This window comes from Sphaeramia orbicularis, chromosome 22 (assembly GCF_902148855.1).
Source record: "Sphaeramia orbicularis chromosome 22, fSphaOr1.1, whole genome shotgun sequence".
Classification (NCBI taxonomy): Eukaryota; Metazoa; Chordata; class Actinopteri; order Kurtiformes; family Apogonidae; genus Sphaeramia; species Sphaeramia orbicularis.
This window is the reverse complement of record NC_043978.1, coordinates 29,482,516-29,503,269: the sequence shown is the minus strand read 5'-3', so window position 1 is coordinate 29,503,269 and position 20,754 is coordinate 29,482,516. Positions and strand designations below refer to the sequence as shown.

The 20,754-nt window shown below is 37.8% G+C and overlaps 1 protein-coding gene across 1 annotated transcript in view; it reads right to left on the bottom strand.

Moving 5' to 3' along the window:
• The window catches only part of dph6 (diphthamine biosynthesis 6), a 130,315-nt gene that overhangs the window by 24,137 nt on the left and 85,424 nt on the right, over positions 1-20,754 (bottom strand). The window contains exon 13 of the mRNA XM_030127554.1: positions 5,445-5,699. Within this exon, the coding sequence (XP_029983414.1) occupies positions 5,445-5,699 (255 nt within the window). The remainder of the gene's footprint in view (positions 1-5,444; positions 5,700-20,754) is intronic.

The window sequence follows — 20,754 nt, the reverse complement described above, 5'->3', positions numbered from 1 at the left end:
TATCTGACTGGCTTACTTGTATCACATACTTCCCTTGAATGTAATTGAAGCAGCACAGTTTGGTGAAAAAGTCACATTTGACATCTTAATAAAAGCACAGGTCGCTCATTTAGAAATGTCACGTCAAACATAAAAACTTAAGCTATAATTACAAAATTCAAAAACTTCAAACCAATATCACCCTACAACAGAAAATGTGTGTTTTATATTTATTTATTGTCCATTTCTGCACTTAGATCAGCCTGAATCCTCCTAAATCTGGACTTTTAATTGCAGCCTGTTGCAAAATTAATTGCACAGGCTGATACCGCAATTACAACTGTGATTTGATTCATGTGTAGCCCTAAATGTAATGCATGCCACTTTTTCTTCTTTTACTCTTTTTCCTGAAGGCCATCATAGTTTTATCAACCACTTAGATTTTTTAAATGCATTTTGCAAATACAATTTCAGAAATCTGCCTCTGACATGCACACATTATTTGGCTTTTAGAGCAGTTTTTGCACATGTATGCAGTACATCCACAACATGCACAGTATTTTGTGGTAAATTACAATACACTGCCTCTTATCCCTTTACAGGCTCCTCTGTGCATTCAACACAAACCAACTCACCAACAGTTTTTCAGGCTGGAGTAAAGATGTCATCCCTTTGAAACAGGTGGATGAATGAATGTAACAGGGATGCTCGAATGCAGCTGTATCTATTTTTCCATATTTTGATTTATATATCAAAATACATTTTAATTAGTGCTGTCAAATGATTAAAATTTTTAATCAGATTAATCACAGGGTTGCTGAGGATAAATTTCGATTAATCGTGATTAAATATCAATCATTTTTAATCTATATTAATCACGTTTCATTGTGCATCAGCAAACAGAATCAAGAAAGAGGGGAATATATATGCACTTAATGTGTTTGTCGCAAGCTGGGCAACACGTTAGCCAAAGTGCTGGCAGAATCCTCAAGTAACATATGCATCACGTTAATGTGGTATTTTAAGTTGGAAGTGCATTCGGTGAAAAGAAAACTCCTTCCTACAAAGTGTGTATAATACTTTATGTTGGTCGACTGTTCTGTCTTTGGTTTTTTTTGTCCTCATATTTCCATCCAGAGGGCCAACATGCTGTTTATTTTCTTCCATCTTTATGGGTTGGCTCTACTGCCTGTCACTACTGGATCAGCTGACCACTTGTGCATGTGCAACAGTAAGTCTAATTGGACAAACTGACCCAAATACATTGGCGGAGACATTCAGAGTCATTCTGTGCTACAGATGGGTTAACTGCATTAAAATTTTTAATCAGATTAATCATGATGATAGATTAATCCACATTAACGTGTTAATTTTGACAGCCCTAATATTAATATATTTTGATATATTCCATATTCTGATATTAAATGTCACTTGGAAATTTTTTGGAATGTTTTGGAGTTCATTATCATCCCATGTTCTCATAAATTGTCTTTTAATATGATTGTACTGTGCAGAACACTAGTGTCTAAGTACTCGTATCACTTGGTTGATTTTATCAAAAATAACAATCCTAACTATAGGAGGACTTTAAAACTCAGAAAAAAAAAAGGTCAACCAAGGTGAGAACATTAAACATGTTAAAAAATCCCCCAGTGTACATTCTTCTTTAGTAAGCCAAGTAGGTTATTTGTTTTAAAAGATTGTTTTGTTTAATATAATTTTACTGTCAGTTTAAGGCTTTTGTAAGTATAAAACTAGTCCTAGTTTGTTAAAGGAGTGATATTTAGCTTTTTTTAAATGGAATTATACATTTTAAAACATTTCCCTGTGGTCTACATAAACTGTAAATGCTATGCTTGGGACTATGTCTCTCGGCTGGCCTGGGAACGCCTCGGGTCCCCCCGGAATAGCTGGAGGAGGTGTCTGGGGAGAGGGAAGTCTGGGCGTCCCTGCTTAGACTGTTACCCCCACGACCTGGCCCCGGAAGAAGCGGAAGATAATGGATGGATGGATGGATGGATGGCTATGCTTGGGACTGGATTCTTCATTAATTCAACTCCACAGGTCCACCTTCAACAAAATTTCTGAGTAATGACACCAGAAAGGTCGTTTTCAGCACTGGCCCTTTAAATACAAATGAACCACTTCACGTCCCTCCCCCTCCAGGTTGTTGACCGTGCTTCTCTGTCCCATTCAGCCACTTGTGTTCATTAACACAACCAACAACTGAACATTCTGGCAAATCGGTTTGAAGTTTGGACATATTTTCAGTTTTTACTGCAACCGCTGCTGCTGACAAACAATTATGTCGTACTCAGAGAAATGTTTGTCGGAAGTCTTGACCTTATATGTGCAAATGTCATGATGTAACTAGTTATAGATGTAACAAATTAAGAAGAAATTAAAACAGTTTGCAGAAATCCACTCGATTTTTGCCAAAATGAATATAAAGATAGCTTTGCAGCACCTGGAGGGTTCAAATTCAAACTTTATGAACTTTTAGGGTCCAAATACACAAATAAATGTACCAAAGACTAATAGAAGTGGGTTTAAATATGACCCCTTTAAACTCTGGGTAAGCCATCGATGCATTGTTTCTTTTATCAAGGTTCCTAACAGTCAAGGACAGTCATAAGGAATGAGATCATTTGTAAAATACAATACTAGTGACTACCTGTGATATTAATGTAAACATTATGTGTTGTATAATGTGAATTTATCTCTTTATTTATGTTGTTTGTTTCATATTTTTGCTATTTTTTGTATTTTACAAATTGCATCTGTGTGTAATCTGTTGTTTAGTCCTTTTTTTAGCGCTGCAGCTTTTGTTGGCCTCTGGTCATGGGAGCCACTGGTGCATTGGGAGTCCACCTGTTAATATGAGGTTATATTGTTTGAGCTTTGCTGTGGCACAGATATTAGTTTAGGTGTCTTTTGTTGACTTTACATGCCACACTACCACAGCCACAAACTTTAAACTGTCCCTGTTATTTCTAGTTTTTAAAATTATTTACTGTCCTTTTGCTCAATAAATCAGCTGGAATGGCTTGACGTACACTGTTGGGTTGGTTCAATTGTTGAAGTTCACCTATTTTAACAATAGGAGTTCCTCAGGGTGCCCTATTGAACCCCTGTTGATGTGAGACTTGAATATTATTAACTTGTATAAAACTTTTTTTTTGGGGGGGGGGGCTTGAGAAGATGAGCAAGTTTCCAAATTTCTGTTCCTTTTTTGCTTCAGAGCCTATGCTTCTTTCTTATATCAATTTCATGATACACCTCTAAGAAAATGCATTTCCTTACACACATATGTGGGTGTGTTATAGCACCTGTCAATTTAGAATCATTCTGATACACCAGCATACAGATTGTGTTGAGAACAAAAGAGTGGACGTGTCTTGAATCTGACATTAATTTGTGGGCACACCGTTGTTTACAACATAAAAACATTTGTATGCACATATTCATGAATAAGGGAAATTGTCTTTTTCACAATAAAGGCAAAAACTGTAAAATTTATGCATTTTCCCTTGAGGTTGGGTTCCGTTCAGAGGTGCAACACCAGAAGTTGTTCATTAAGGATACAGCCAATTCCAAATAAAACATCTTGGAACCTGCTATATCAGGGGTCTCAAACATGTGGCCCGGGGGACAAATGTGGCCCGCCAAAGGTTCCGTGGGATGAATTTGCAAGGTGCAAAAATTCCACAGTCAAGGCTGTTGAACTCATTTTAGTTCTGGTTCCACATACAGACCAATATGATCTACAGTCAAATAATAACAGCAGAATAACCTACAAAAAACAATGACTTCATATTTTCTTCTTGGTTTGATGTGAAACAAATAATATTACATTATGCCTAGAAATAATGACAACTTCAAATATTTGTCTTTGTTTTAGTGCAAAAAATAACATTAAATTATGAAAATATTTACTTTTTCAAACTAACTATGTAACAATAAATGTGAATAACCTGAGCAAATATGAACAACCTGAAATGTCTAAAGAAAATTAAGCACAATTTTAACTATTTTCTGCCTGTTACTAAGTGTTTAGTGTCTTTGTAGATCCGATCCATAATGCACATGTAGAAATGATAAGTTGAGGCACAATATTGTTAAAATCGTGCTTATTTTTCTGAAGGAATTTCAGTTTTTTCAGGTTATTCAGATCTTTTATGTTGGGATGGTTTATAAAAGTAAGTATTTTCATAATTCATTGGGTTTTTTGCACTAAAACAAAGACAAAAATTTGGAGTTGTCATTATTAATAGATTATTATGCTATTATTTTACTGGTCCGGCCCACTGAAGATCAAATTGGGCCCCTGAAAGAAAATGAGTTTGACACCCCTGTGCTATGTGAATATTTTACATTTTTCTAGATAAATGTTCGGAGAAGCAGGGCAGATTTGAACCATTTTCAGTGACCTCTGACACTAGAGTAGTTTTGTTATTTCCCACAGCTTTCCCTTAGTTAACCCTGTTATCTGAACAACCCAGTGCGCATTCTGAACTGATCCAGCACTCTTAAGTTCTCTATTCCACTGTGACTTACAAATGAGGCAAAGAGCGTCAAGTATATTAACCGATAGGCATCGGTTCTTCAGTGAAATCCGCTGAGTGGTAGCGAATGCATGGAAATTTGACAGCTTTAAGAATGAGATTTCTGGCAATAAGGTCAGACATATCGAATTTTATATGCCGCTGTACGTTTAAGGGATTGACACAAAGTTGACATTCTCCCACCAGTGTTTAACACCCGAAGAACGGAGCCACATGTTGGAGGTGGGCTCGTGCCGCTCTCCCTTAGGCCCAATTCCCATGGCTAGACAGATTACTGTGGGAGGAGAAGGGCTGCCAGAGGAGACTTCTGCCCCTATTAGACGTATGGAGCAAAGGGTTGTACAGCGCGGCGGTGGAGTGGAGGGAGGTGGCAGGGAAAAAAAAAAAAAGGCGGTGTGTGTGGAGTGGGGGGGGTGGGATAAGCTGCTCTGAGAGTTGAACGCAAGCGCCAAAATGGTGTGTGGGGGCAAAGGATTAGGGAGGCTCTGAGGAAGACATCTGCTTCTGTGCCAAGCTCCACATTATCAAAGACACCAGCATTTCCCACATCATCAAGTTTTCATGAGCGCGCTCACTGGTAAATATCAGTCGCAGAGGCTCGGGTCTCAAGGGGGTAGAGAGGGGCAAGGAACTTTCCCTTATTTTAGAACTACAAAACACAATTCTGAAAGGCCTGTGTGAAAAACTTCTGTATCAAGTTTCTCTTCTTTTACTTATTCATTGACTCAAGGATCGCGCTCGTCTTTTAATCCATTAAATATGTGTTCGTCCTATGTGGATGTAAGATCGTATGATGAGTATGATCAATATTTCCACTGCATCTATAATAAAACAGCCAGATATAGCTCTTTTTCCCTAGCCACTAGAATGTATTTTATAAACAAAAATCACTTCGCTGACCTTTTCTTCTTCTTCTTCTGCGGCCCTCAGCAGACCTTCCCACGTGGCCCTAATGACGGGGATGTCTTGGCGTTTCGTGGCGTAGCAGTGGGCCTGGATAACGTGGGACAAAGTCAGGCTGCTGATCACGGCCTCCAGAACTTTTTTCACGTGACTGAAAGTTAACTGGGACTGGATCCTGGTGCCGGCCTTCACCAGTTGCATTGTACAAGGGACCAGAGCGATTTGACCCGCGCAGAAAACAGATTCATCTACCTGGAAAGAACACAGAAAAGACAACCCTGTTACACACAATAATGTCCATATGTAACTCTATGGTAACTCATAAAGTAACTGCAAGTATGTTTTGTTAAGTACATAATACCACCTGCTTTTAAAGGTGGCATGGGTTTAGGCACAGGTGTCAAACATGTGGTCCGGGGGCCAAAACCAGCCCGCCAAAGGTTCCAATCTGGCCCGCGGGTTGAATTTGCAAAGTGCAGAAGATATGAACAGTCAAGGGCGTCGAACTTGAAAATAATAGCATAATAACGGAGAAATAATGATTCCATCACAATGGACATTTATAAAATGGAAAAAATAACAGCATCTGTTAATTACAAACTGGAGAAATGTACTTTATACTGGGCAAAATGGATCAAATATGTCACACCCCTATAGGCCTGACTTTGTTTTCACAACTTAGTGACTGTATTGGATGGAAGAGATCACTCCGTACTTGTTGGTAGTTCCCTTTTTTTTTTGGTTTCTTTCTCTGTTTTGGTTACAAAAATATATTGTTCTGGCATTTAGAGCAGACAACAGAAATGTGCAATATGTTTATGTGTTATCCTACATGTAAATGTCTGATACTGAATGTCAATAAAAAATAAATTACAAAAAAAAAAAAAAAGAAATAATGATTCCAAATTTTCTTCTTGGTTTAATGTGAAAAAAATAATATGACATCATGCCTATAAATAATGGCAACACCATTTTTTTTCTCTTTGATTTATTTCAAAGAACGTTAAATTCTCATATCCTTTAATAATAAAACGTCAATAACCTGAACAAATATGAACAACCTGGAATGTCTAAAAAAATAAGTGTAATTTTAACAATATTCTGCCTGTTTTGTGTCTTGGTAAATCTGATCTGTAATGCACATGTATTAATCATAAGTTGAGGCATAATATTGATCAAATTTTTCTTATTATTTCTTCTTATTTTTTTCAGAAATTTCAGTTTTTTCAGGTTATTCACTTTTTTTTTGCTTAGATAGTTTGTAAAATGTAAATGTTTTGATAATTTAATGTTATTTTTTGCACATAAAAAATTCTGAGATGCTATTATTTACAGGTTATGATGCTATTATTTTACTGGTCCGGCCCACTGGAGATCAAACTGGGCTGAATGTGGCCCCTGAAAGAAAATGAGTTTGACACCCCTGGGTTAAGGTGAAGACACTCAAAGCACTTTCAACATATTGCAATGAAAGAATGTTGATGCTGTAGCTTTCTATGACTTATGGATATGAATCATGTCAACATTTCTGAACCAATACACATTGCATATTGACATTTTCACACAGTACATCAACATCAATGTCTTACTACAAAGCGTTTTAGCTATTTCCAACAAATAAGAAGTGGTTGGGGTGGTGACAGAGGAAAAAAAAAACAAGATATTGCCACCAGATTGAAGTTTATATCTCATCTCCCAGAGGTTTCAAGTTTTAGGCAATATGAGCACTTTGGTTAGAAAAAGGAAAAATGTGGTTAAATAGTGCTAGAAACTTTTTTTTTTTTAATGTTTAGACAATAAAAGTGCTCTGGTTAGTGTTAGGAAAAGATCCTGGTTTGGGTTTTCATGACACAGTGGGAGTTAATTTTCAGTATTAAACAATGCCCTGGTAAATTTTATAATGAAGTTAAGGCCCTGACTTCATCATAAAAGCCTTAAATTAGATATTCATATAATTTCTCAGAGGCATAACTGAAAACCACCATGTCACTACAGCAGTGGTTCCCAACCTTTTTTGGCTCGTGACCCCATTTTAACATTGCAAATTTCTAGCGACCCCAGACATTCAGAACAGACATCTTTCTCTTTGAGATGTCTTAGCGGGGCCAGGCAGGCGAAGAAATCTTTCCATTCTCTGTTCAGCCCGTTTTTTTTACCTCCACCAAGGAGGTTATGATTTTGCCGGCGTTGGTTTGTTTGTTTGTTTGTCTGTCGGTCTGTTAGCAAGACAACTCAAAAAGTTATGGATGGATTTGGATGAAAATTTCAGGAAATGTTGATACTGGCACAAGGCACAAATGATTAAATTTTGGTGGTGATGGGGGGGGAGTGTGCGACTGACCTGCCTTGGCGGAGGTCTGCGCTCTCCGAGTGCAACTGTGTTCGGCCAGGTTGAAGCGTAGTAATGCATATGGTCACATGATCAGGTCATTCAAGATATGCCCTCTCAGATATTATATCCTGCATTTTATTTGAACTTGATTTTTAGTAGGAAAAATGTGTGGTATTTTAATTATAATGAAAAATATATTGAATCATTAAAAAATATTTTTTATTAGTAATTTATTGTTTTGGGTTTTTTTTTTATCAATTATTTGAAATTTCAGGTGACCCCATATAAATTCCAGGCGACCTCACATGGGGTCCCGACCCTAAGGTTGAAAAACACTGCACTACAGGGAAAATACAATGGCTTGGTTTTGAAAAAAAAAAAAGAAAAAAGATCTGCAGCATATTTATTAATGTTAACCAAACCACCATCTTTTTTTCCCCTTTAACAAAAGTATCTCTATTGCTTGAATCTGTTCCTAGAAAACTGCACTCACTGGTGACAAAGGCCTAAAACGTCATAAACCTACCATCCACTATGCTTACTTCCTGTCTATTGAGGAAAAGCTAAAAAAGTTCAACATAATACCAGTGGCATTAGGAACATAAAAAAACAAACTGGATTTGGAATTACATCATATGAGAAGGTAAATTCTTATAGACTGGGTTGGGGTTAGAGACTCTTGAACACACACATATACAGTATATTCTCATGAGTTATAAACATGTGCCCTCCAAAGCAAAAGAACAATGAATATGACTCATAAATATCGTAAAAATGTACAGTTTCCTGCCATAACGGAGGCATTCTTCATGCAAAGAGAGCACCACATAGCTACATTGGTCAGTTGTATGTTAAGAGTGGCCTTCCTTGAGTTTATAAAGTTTTGTGCAGCATACTGTCAAGACAATTAGTTCATTTATTGCCTACAAACTGCTGACTCCAATTTAAATATAGCTTCATAAAGTTATAAGTTTAAATAGCAACAACTATGAACTATTGCAACTACAGCTAGAGGCACTTAAGACAAGCAGACCTTATAAAATAAGTGAGGTGCTATAATCAAATTAACATTAATTATAATCGTATATTGTATGTAGCAGTGAATTAATTTACAGGTTCAACGCAGGTTCCTTTTTTTTTTTTTTTACTATCACCAACAATTCTCATTTCACAGTTCTAAAACTGGCAGGTATTCTGTGTGAAGTCTGCAAATGGCCCCCATGTTATTTATAAGCATAATTAAGCATGTGATAATAAGCTCAATTCTCTGTTAAATACATCTGTTAGAATTAAGCGTCTTGCATAATGAAACCTGAAGAAAATCTATCTGTTTAATGCAGAGAGACGCGTAGGGATGAGGAGCGACATTAAGGAGGTCAGGTCTTTAGAGACCCTGGAAGTCAGCAGCGTTTGAGGCTGAATGGAATTATTGGTGGACACTAGCTGCTGGCCAATGCAAACAGATACTGGTGACATGTTGATAATTGCTAGCGTCCTCAGAGAGCCAGAAGCACATGCAGATCTCCAGGGAGGATCAAGGAAGCTCGGATCAATTGATACATGGGCCGAGACAGGGTGCTTTACTGATTAGCAAACACACAGCCAGGGGGATCGTGTTTCACAATGGGATTACAAAGGTTAAAGTGGACTACAGGTTTTACTTAAGACTTAGCACCCACTAAACCAAAGTTCTTCTCTTACAAATTAGAAGCACGGGGCAACGATCACGGCTTGAAAGGACCGACTACAGTAGGTGCTGGCTCCAGGAAATGCTTGAAATGACTCCCGTTCAAAAAAAGGCATTTAAGTGATTTAACATTTTTAAAGAGTTTACAGGTGGCCCTGCAGGAAGTTATTGCAATGTAAGATTTTAGGACTAATAGAAGGCTATGATCCGTGCCGTGGGGGCCCTTATTGACAGCTCACTGACCTGCCTAGGTTTTGTTTTTTTTAATAACATTTATTCTTCCTGACTTGAGACCTCGGATCACTCAAATGTGTCAGTCCTGCTTAAAGGCATGTAGTAACTTTGACTTATTTTAATACTTTTTCAGTTAACTTGGAGAGTAAGACCAAACATGCCGAGGCAAGGGCAGTTTTGGTATTGATTCCACACAAAACTAAATCTAACCTTACTATCTTGACAAAATCATCTTCCAAATTGACATCATATGTGTTAATGGTGACACAACCCAGACAAGATTAAGAAATTGTCTCCATTGATCCTGGCTCATATTTTTCAGGTATAGTAAGGTCCCATGGGACACACCTCTACATTACCATAACTGGCCTGTTAGCATAGCTTAGCTAAATTTGCTCATTTTTACATTGACCTCATATTTGACGACAGTCTATTGGATAGTGTGCTACATGGGAAAACCAGCATTCATTGATAAGCAATTATTCCATCTCCAAGTATTTACATATAGTATACTGAGTAAAATTACTTAGTAGGGTTCCACACTACAGTCTAGGTTGCTCTTGTCACTTCTGGACCCCCAAAAACCCCAAAACAAAACAAAAACAATACCCCTTGCCTCGCCTACAAGGGGCGGGGTAAAAAACCAAGATGGTAGGAGCCAAATGCCAAACTCAAGGCAATCTGCTTGACTACAAATGATTCCAATGGCTAATGAGGCTATTCATTTGGTATTGTATAATCTCTCAGATAACCTCCAAATTAATGCATTGATATTACTGTCTTCTGTCATAACTAAGTCTAACTGTCATCTCAAGTAATTGTATACATCAACAGTTAAATGAAAATCGAAGTACTAAGTTTAACAACATTTCACAGTGTGACTGGTTAGTAGCATCCCTATCTTTGCAAGTTTGGCCCATTGTTTATTGTTCATTGTTTATACGGATCCCCATTAGCTTCCACCATAGTGGTTGCTACTCTTCCTGGGGTCCATTAAAATACAGATACAGTTACCAAATACATACATAAATAAAAACAAGTTTACAGTTCATTGTTATCATCAGCCAGCTGAACATTTCTTCTCCACACATACACCATGAAGCATTTAAACTTTTATCTCCACAGCAACCTGGACCGCGAGAGTCGAAACAATCATCCGCATTCCTGCACTTCCTTGAGTAGTTCCTGTTCAAGTGATTTTTTGAATGAATATAAGCGTATAAAGCTAACTTATTCCATAGACTGGAGGCCCTGTAACGGACAGAATTTTTCAATCGATTCGTTTTTTAGTTTGGGAAATTCAAGGTGACCCATGGTAACCTGTCTGGTGCCCATCATCTCCATCCACCCTGTTGTCAAACTAGACTCACTTGTTTTAGGCTTGAAAATGGGCCTTCACAAACCACCCAACAGTAGTGGTGGTTATGTCCATTCCCACAGTTTGTGTTTAAAACAAACCATTCTTTTTTTCTATTTTATTGCCAACGCAGTTCGCAGCAGGTCATGCCATTACTTGTTTAAAGGAAGAAAACTGAAAACCGTCTTTTTGTGAGATTCAGGCAGAACGAGATTGTTTTGCTAGAGGGCGCACACGACCACGGCTATTTCCATAATCAGATGGGTTTGCCATGATTCCCAGCTCCTGGGTTCACTTGTCAACTTTGATGAATCTTCAGCTTCCATCTCTGCTGCTCCAAATTACCGGGACAGCGCCGGAGATGGGCGATGGGAAGGAGGGGGGGGCGAGGAAGATGGTTGTGAGTGAATGAGTGAGTGAGGGGAAAGAAAGGGAGTTGATAAGGGTCTTGCCGCTACCAACCAGTTGGATCAATTGCTGGATCATTTACCTGCAAGCACAATCTGTGAAAGTGCCTGCGTTACCCTGTCTGCCTAACATAAAAGCCAGATTACCACACATCAACAACAAATTGTCATTGGCATTCCATTTATGAGCCATCAAATGCCATCATATCGACTCTGACAAAGAAGCGCTCCATCAGGTTGGACGGGTGGCCAGAGTCTTTTAACAAGCTTGTCCCCATGAAAAGAGCTCCATTCTGAATTCATAAAGGCCGGTAACCATTTGTCGATTTGAATATCAAAAGGGACTAGCATGGGGCCCCTTGACTGTTAAAGCCAGACTCCCATAGCTTCTACCAAGCAGGTGTGTGATGATCAATTATTAAGGATCCTGCTCTGGTTACTCTTGGTGGGAGGTGGAATTGGGGATTTGGGGGTTTGTGGTAGTGGGGGCACATCTTTCTCTGGTGAACCTGGATGGGGGGGATAGACAGTGGAGATGGGAGGGCGAATACTATTTACATAAAATTAACAGTTCAAAAGAAGGAGTTCACACACCAATCAAACTTGTTAATTGACTGTCAATGGTGTGTCCCTGAATATACAACACAACTACATTATTCATCTTAGGCCCTGACAGGAAAGACAGACCAATTTGCATGGGCGTTCTAAACGTGATCAACAACCACAATGCCACATGCATTTTTAATAGGCCGGGGATGGGGCCCTTCAATATTCATAAGGGTCAAACAATTGCATATGACATTAAACTTTCTTTAACAAGGTAAGTATTTTTCACTGCTAGCTTTAGCGGTCTAAATGGCCCACAGAGAAAAGGAAAGATGCGCTACGCTACAACAACAATTTACAGTAAATCAATACTACTGTACGTGTAATCTAAAATTTTAATAAGTCACACCGCTGGCATATATTACAGCATTTACTACCTGTGATTTCAGTCGCAATAATTTTAATTTTTTTATTACACCAGTTGTAAATTAACAACTTACATCAACTACACTTATGTATTAGCATTGAAGATTATTTCAATATTTAATAGTTGTTAGCACATAATGAGTTTTAGTGCTATATTGTACATTGGTTGTGTTAAGACAACCCAATCGCCAAGAATTTTACAATCGTACATTTCTGCAAACTACAATAAACTAAGTCTGACAATATTTGTTACATCGTTCTTTCAAAGCACTGTGGTTTAGATTTAGAGAAAATTGTGGTTTGGATACTACTAAATACATTGTCAGTCATTTTTTTTTAAGAAAAATCCTGTATTAAACCCAGCCCTGGTATATTTTAGAGACTGTAATTGAGTTCTGTCAGTGTCTAAACACACCAATAAACATCATTTAATTACATATGGACAATATATGGAAATGGTGACATAACACTATAATGCACGTACAGTAGCATGTCTACATAAAAACGTCATTTCGGTTTACAAATTATGAGATTATACCTATCTGTGGCTTCCAAAAGTATACAACGGTTACATTTTTTTCTGGCATTCAGCGTGGTCACAGCCCGACCTCACCACATAATACTAGTTGACTTTTGAAGGGGATTAAGATCAGTGGTGTATGTACGCCTGGCAGTCGTTTGGCGACCTCGCATAGATGTATGAATAACTCTATGGGAAAAAGTGTGATGTGACGAGCTGACATAATAGGGACAAACCTTAGAAGGAGGTCGATACGGTGGAATAACAGACTCTGGGCTCACACATGGACTAGTGTTTGTGTCCTACTTCAAACTGTTGGTAAATGCGGAGTTTATTTTTATAATGTTTTTCATGTAACTTTTTATTTTAGCTTAAGTATAGCCCTAATTATGAACTTTCCTAAACATAAACAAAGCCTAAACCCAACATTAGCCATGTCACTGCCACTGCATAAATACAACAGTTATGTAGCTTTTTAAAAACAATATAACAATATTTTCTGTCTGTAAATGTATATGTTCAGGTCAGTTCAGTTGTGGCAATTTTATTTATCCCAAATGGGCCATTCATTTGCAGCTTTCTCACATGTATACAATAATGTTTAGTAAAAGAAAGGAAATATTAGGAGACATATGGGTGCATAAAATAATCAAACGACTAAGGAAAATTCAATAAATAAAACCCATAAGTCAGTGGTTCCCAATCTTTTTTGGCTCGTGACCCCATTTTAACATCACAAATTTCTGACGACCCCAAACAATTTGTTTTTGATCATGTAATAGTTTGCTATACTATGTTGCAAATAAACATTATTTAGACAACATTCAGGCTACATAATGTATATTATTATGGACGGAAGCAGAAAAGCCAGGTGTAGATTACTGCACAAAGTGAGAATTTTCTTTTCCTTCGTCAGGATATGTACAGTCAGTCCAGCTTGGATTTACAAGGCTGACAATTAAGACTGAACAAACAAGAACTCAAACTATGAATTATGAAAGAGCTGCAGCATCTGAAACATTTGAAAGATAAACAGTACCACAGTGCTTCAGTTCAGCTTCACAGTTTGTCATGTCTTTTATGGATTGGGATTGTCTCTCTCAACTCGTCGTATATTTTTAGTAGTACGTTTTTATTTTAATTTCTATCAACTACTAGAAATTTCAGGCGACCCCATTTGAATTCCAGGAGACCCCACGTGGGCTCCCAACCCCAAGGTTGAAAAACACTGCCATAAGTCTTTAAAAAAATCCTCTAAAATACCTTGTTGATTCGGGACTGATTAGAAATCGACTTATTCAAATATTGAGGTATGAGGATCCGTCTATTCATACAATACGACTCCCTCCATCAGTTACAGTAAAATGTCCTTTGTTCCACACTTTATTCTTTTTTGTCTCAACAAAGGTGACCACAGTTTGCCATTACCTGCTTGTTATTAACTTTATTTCTCCTCAAGCTTTATTGACCTTTATGTCATGACTAATACGCCATTATTTCTTGAATAAACCCAATGGCATGTCAAAAGGTCGCCAAATGCACAAACAGTCTATCGGTCTGTGTGAGCTGCAGACAGTAACATATATGTAAATGCACTCAGGAAGCGCCTAGCTGTGTCCGCTGTCAAGGCTTAATGGTATCTCCTTTCAGGATGGTGTGTCTGAGGTGTTTCTAATTGCGGGTTTTTGTCAAAAATTACAAAGATGACCAGACAGTGGTAGACTATATTCACACTGGTGGTGGAGCCCTTTGGGCCCCCATCTCGTTGAGGATGTCTCGGAGTGTCATTAGCGGAGCTTGGGAATGGTATAGATGAACTGGGTTGGCCTGGATAAAATGACCTGGTATTGACGAACAGTCAGGTTTTCCGCCTGGTTCCAAGGACAGAGAGAGGTGGAAAACTGCTCCACCACTCCTATCAGATATGCTAATGGTCACATTTCTCCCCATTGAGACCTCATGCATAATTTAAAAAGGGAAAATGATAATACAAAATGTGTAAAATAGGTTAGATTAATATGGTGTAACTTTTCCCTTATGCAAGGACACATGTAACCAAGCTAAATGGGTAGTGACACTAGAGTATCAGCTGAAGGACGGGTAATTAAATGACACTAAATGTAATTAATATTTGTAGTGTAAGCTCCTATGTGTTTTGAGAGTTGTTTATAGCCTGACCGGAGAGTATTTGTAAAGAAGGACCGAGGCATCTTTCTCCTTTTTATAAGAATACTTTTAAAATGTTGTTTTTCTAAGTTTTATGCCCTGATTAAACAGTTTTAGTTAAAGGACCAATATCAGCAGGAGACCAGGATACTGCATAATAAACTATAGATGAACTAGTTTAGTTTTAATCCCTTATGGAACATCCCTAATAGTGGTGACAAATTTCTGTCTTGCTTCTTTTTATTTAGCAATTTCCTTCTTTTTTTGTGAATATTTTAGGGTTGGCAAATGCTCAAAATAGTTCAAAATGTGCGGATCAAAAACTGAGGTTGAAGTTTTGTTGAATGTATTTAAGTGCATATATTATTTCGGCTTTTTTTTTTTTTTTTGGCAGGGATTTGATATGCGACGGCTGTTTAATCCTTGTGTGGTGGATGGCAGTTTGTCAGGGATGTGTGCTGTGATTTCATCTTCAACTGGCTTCAAGTCTGTGGGGCTCTTTCAGCATTAGTGCATTCAAAGCAGATCACGTCTGGGAGTGGGAAATGATAAGAGATGGGCTCATGTTGTGCTGCGCCCTGAGGAAATCCTGCCTTCTCTGACACCTCATTTCTACAAATACAAACCTTTCAGGAGAACCACAACCTTTCTCCCCTCTACAGAATCTCTCCCCATGTTAGGCTTCTCATTTAAGGCTTCATAGGAAGGGGGAGGGAGATATTTGCCTTTTTTTTCCATTCCCTCCTCTTTTTTTTTTTTTCTTACTATCTCTATTTTTTCTTCCTGTTTGTGCTCCAGTTTGCGCCTAACCCCTGTATGCTCAACTGTCACAGAAAATCAGTGTTACTTAAACGGCGACATAAATAGCAGTATGAAATGCACAAAGAAAGGAAGTAAAGGGCATTTCTGAATGTGTTCTCCCAGGTCTAAAACTGTACTTTTATTTAGAAAACAGACCAAAACCATATGTTTAGAACACATGCATTACAACGCCGGCAAATTTAGAGCGATATTTGGAATTAAACAAATATTATGTGCCATTGTTAAGGAAATGTGTGGTCAGTTGAAGCTGGCGACACTGGTCCCCCCCCCCCAACCCCCCACCTTGTGTAAGCTTATGTGAATTTTTCTGTTCTGTCTGTATGTCTACCCACTCCACAGACACTGAACCGTGTGGAAGAGTAACACTGTCATGTCAGCTCTGGTCAACTGCTACTCAGTGCTATAACCAAGGTCAGGGGAGGCTGACTGCTGGATGCTCCGGGAGACACATCTGAATGCCAACAGGCATGAATAAACACAGAAATATATTTTCCCACAATCCTAACACAGATTTTTACAACAAAACAAAAGGTGCGAATGAAATATGAAATATGGTCAATGTTCTGTTCTGTTCTACATTTATTGTTTTTGTTATGATGGGGGAAAAAAAAGAAGATGGAAATAAGCAAAGTTGATGAAATTAAAATTGTCTGCTGCGGTGGAATACTGGGCTCAGAGTGATGGAGGGGCATGGTTTTTCATTGCGTTAGGCAAAATGCCCCTGCTGCCTTCAACTGTCCCGACCTCACATTTTTTGACAAATTGGTTGTGAGGCTTTTACGACTGATGCACATATCGCAAAAATCATTTCTGCCAAGCCTTCCTCTATGACCTGCCCGTGGGACATGACAAGCCCCCTTCCACGCATCGCTCTATCAAACCAAATCTTTCCAGGACAATGCAAATTATGACAAATTCCATCATCCTGCATTATGCGCTTTCCCCGCTAATCTCCCTAATTCGAGAGAATCGGGGAGGGTCTCGCTGTTTCAGCTGAGGGGCATGTTGTCTGATTGAATGATGCTGAAACTGCAACCCCTCAACCCCCGTTCTTTCTCCTTTCCCAGCTGTGACCATGATGTCTCTTCTGTCTTTTCACATTTTTCCTTTTTCAAAATAATGTCTCAGTCTGGTGGTAATAGGAGCACTAAGTGAACCTGGGCACAAAAGAATGATGTCAAAACAAAGAGTTGGGCACAAGTATTTAAGTGTAACTTTCAGTAACAGCGACGTTGAGTAAATAGATGAGTGTGATTGTCAAAGAGAGTCAGAGTCACGCTTATCCCAATCCAAAACTTCTACTTTTAGACACATAACACAAACATGATCAGCCTCACTTTCCTGCTAACATTAGTGTTTGTAATGGAGAAAACATGTAGTTCAATATTCACTGTTAAATGATCGATGGTAGACAAAAAAAAAAAAAAAAATCAAGGATAATATGACCAAATGTAACACATATAAAGGAGAGAGGAGAGATGCAATTCCATCTCTGTTCAACAGATGGCAGTATGGCTGCATTAAAAAGGCAGCTGGAGCTCCAACACTGCTGCACATACAGAGTCCGCTCCAACTGAGGACAGGCTGGCAAGACAAGTCTCCTTGGATTTTTTTTTTTTTTTTTTTTTTTAAGCAAAATGTTTGCATAAATAACCCACAAATTCCAACACTGAAATGGAGGAAAATTAAGGAAGTAAAAAAAATAACATTTTTAGGGGATTTCATTGCAATATCCACCCATTTCTGAATAAATATTATACCAATACTGAAGATTCAGTGTATGTAACAGGCTTAAATAATAAATGATTGTGAGGAATGCTTTATATTTACTTTGGAACTATTAAAGTGTTATGCTAATTTAAAAATGTGCATGCGTGTTAATCAAATTTTCACAAAAGGATACAGATAAAATATAACAGACTAAAAAAAAATACTAAAAACCTATCTGAAAAATATAACAAACATTAATATCTTTGGCAGCACATCACACTCAGCTCAGTAAATTCTGACAGGTGGAAATGTTGTGTACTTAATATTATACTGAATGAACACCTTAACTTCATTACATTACCCAGAGTCCTAATAAATCTATGATATCAATAAGAAATATATTAGAAGAGAACGTGCTGATCACGTGAGACAAAATCCTCCAGAAAGCTGTATATATATGTAGTTTTGTTTTTTTTTTTCACTGCAGTTTCCACCTCAGTAAAACAAGAGCTGATGACAATGGCATTTAAAAAAATGAATGACCCGGGTTAAAAGTTACTACTCAGAAGAATTGCTCTGTGTGAAATTTACAACGAAGCGAGTGGCCAAAAGAAAATGGAATCATTTCTGAATCAACTGTGCTAAAAAAGTCTCTGTAATAAATACACCGAGGCCTGATGGCAATGCTCGCAGTGTTGCACAATGAGGCATTCAGCGTCTATTTTAATGAGTGTGACTTTGAGTTTGGAAGTATAGAGTGTTAACAGTCGTAGGATCCGTCTGTGGTGGTGCTTTCCTAAAAATATGCCAACTACAGCCTGGTATACGAACATCAGCTGCAGTCACGTCATCTACAGAAGCCTCTTATTAAGAAGTGCAAATAGGTAGGCTTGATCATTTATTATCCATATCTTCTGTGTGTGAATACATTCATCACATGCTAAAAATAGAGCGCAGTGTTAAAATGATAATGATAATTATTGCAATATAATTATATAGTTTGATTTTTCTTTGTCTTTTGGGTTTGCTTTGTTTATACAGTTTGCTGTTTTATTTCATTTTACATGTGCACATTTTGATGATGGACAAACATTTTTTATCTTCTAATTATCTCATTAATCCATTCCCTTCTTCTACTGTTTATTTGACTGTTGCAACTGTTTTGTTTTTTTATTATTATGTTTTTATGCTATGTACCTGTTGTGAAGCACATTGAGTCTGTCTTGTGCATGAAATGTGCTCTATAAATAAAGTTGAATTGAATTAATTGTTCTGAATGCTCTCCACTGAGATATCCTGCCACCTGACAAATATTTGTCACACTTTACACCAGAAATAATCAGCTTTTTTCCCTCAGCTTTCACTCCTGCCCAAAAAAATCCAGTTTTAAACAACACTAAAATAATGATTCGTGATAACAGTCAATATTCACAAATACAAAAATCCATATCGCGATTATGTTTTTGGCTGTATTGCCGAGCCCTACTAAAAAAAAACAAACAAACCCATTCTATTAATAAAGTACAAGACATTCTTTGTGCAACTCGGCCTTGCATGAAAACCACCAGACTGCAGATGTGTTAAGTTTAATTACTTCTGCTGCTACAAGGAAAGATTCTTCCGGTGTTTTTCTTTTTTTGTGTGTGTGTGTGTGTGTGTTGTTTTGAATAAAACATTCTGCTTAGAGTAAAATGCTGTCAAGGTGGAGGTTAAATTTCCCATTCCAATACTGGTCCCTATTAGTTTCTGTATGTCACCACAACTGGTATGTGTGGGTGCTGGGCCCTGTATTGTTCTGTCTGTATTTGCCACACATGTGTATATTTCACAAAGAGCATCTTCCAACCCTCCCTATCTGTGGGTGTGTGTGTATATATATATGTGTATGTGTATGTGTATGTGTATGTGTATGTGTGTGTGTGTGTGTGTGTGTGTGTGTGTGTGTGCAGGCCCTGTCAGCTATGCCCTCTCGTCACTGCTGGGAGAAGAAGCACACCCGGGCAGCTCTGAATATAGTGGCTAGTTACCATAGTAATGGGATGGTCATACATCTCTCCTCTCTCAGACAGTGATGGGAGTGGACAGGACACGGCGCTATGCTTTTTATCTATGCATTTGCTATTCAGTTATTTCATTCCACAAATAAAAAAAGCCAAGCCACCCCACCTCTCGGTTTTCTATATTCAAATAGAGGGGTAAAATGGGAAGTAAATAGTTGGATATGGGGTAATAATTCACACGCGGGACTACAAATAATTGATGTGTTTTGACTGAGTGTTTGTGATTGCAATTGTAATAGCAGCGAGTGTCTTGGCAGACGTCTAGGGCGGTGGGATATGTACATGACGCCTTTCAGATGCCTTATGATGTCTGCGAACCCCTCTGCTGCTCATCAGCAATGACAAAGTGAGAAGCAAACAGGCTTTCACACAAACAAAACGTGCTGACGTAGCATGTGGTCGCTCAAATTAAACAGCCGAGCTACTATTTATCAAATAAAATCATATTCATACATCACGGCTGATTACATTCATCTACAGTCTATTAAACGTTCACGCTCACTCTATCCGCATAGCCACAACAGTAATTACATTATCCTTTTTACACAGAGAGTGGTTAAAGAATTTGCAGATCTGAAATGGTGACAGATTTTGCTTCATAGTGATACTGAGACACGACAGAATTAATCTATGGTATATATCTATCTAACTATCTATGCATCCATACAGATATTTTTTTAATATTATGCATATTAACTACTTGCACATATGAGAAGAATTTTTAAAAAGCAGCTGATGATATTCTATAACTACTAAACCATTAATTAACAGTAAGTTTTATCCCTTAATAACCTTGTAATTACTGCTTATTAAGCGTAAATACTGTTACTAGTTGTTGGACGTGAATCACAGGAGACTGACTATTTTAACAGTATGTTCTTATTCTCATTGGAACATTTAGTCTTAGCTTTTTTTTTTTGCAATTTTCACTTCATCCATCGCTGTGGTTTTTGAAAAACAGTTGTAAAATTATTGCAGGTCTCATCATAACAAAAGTCTGTGAAATTCTAAACAAATAAATGCTTCATAATGATTAATAA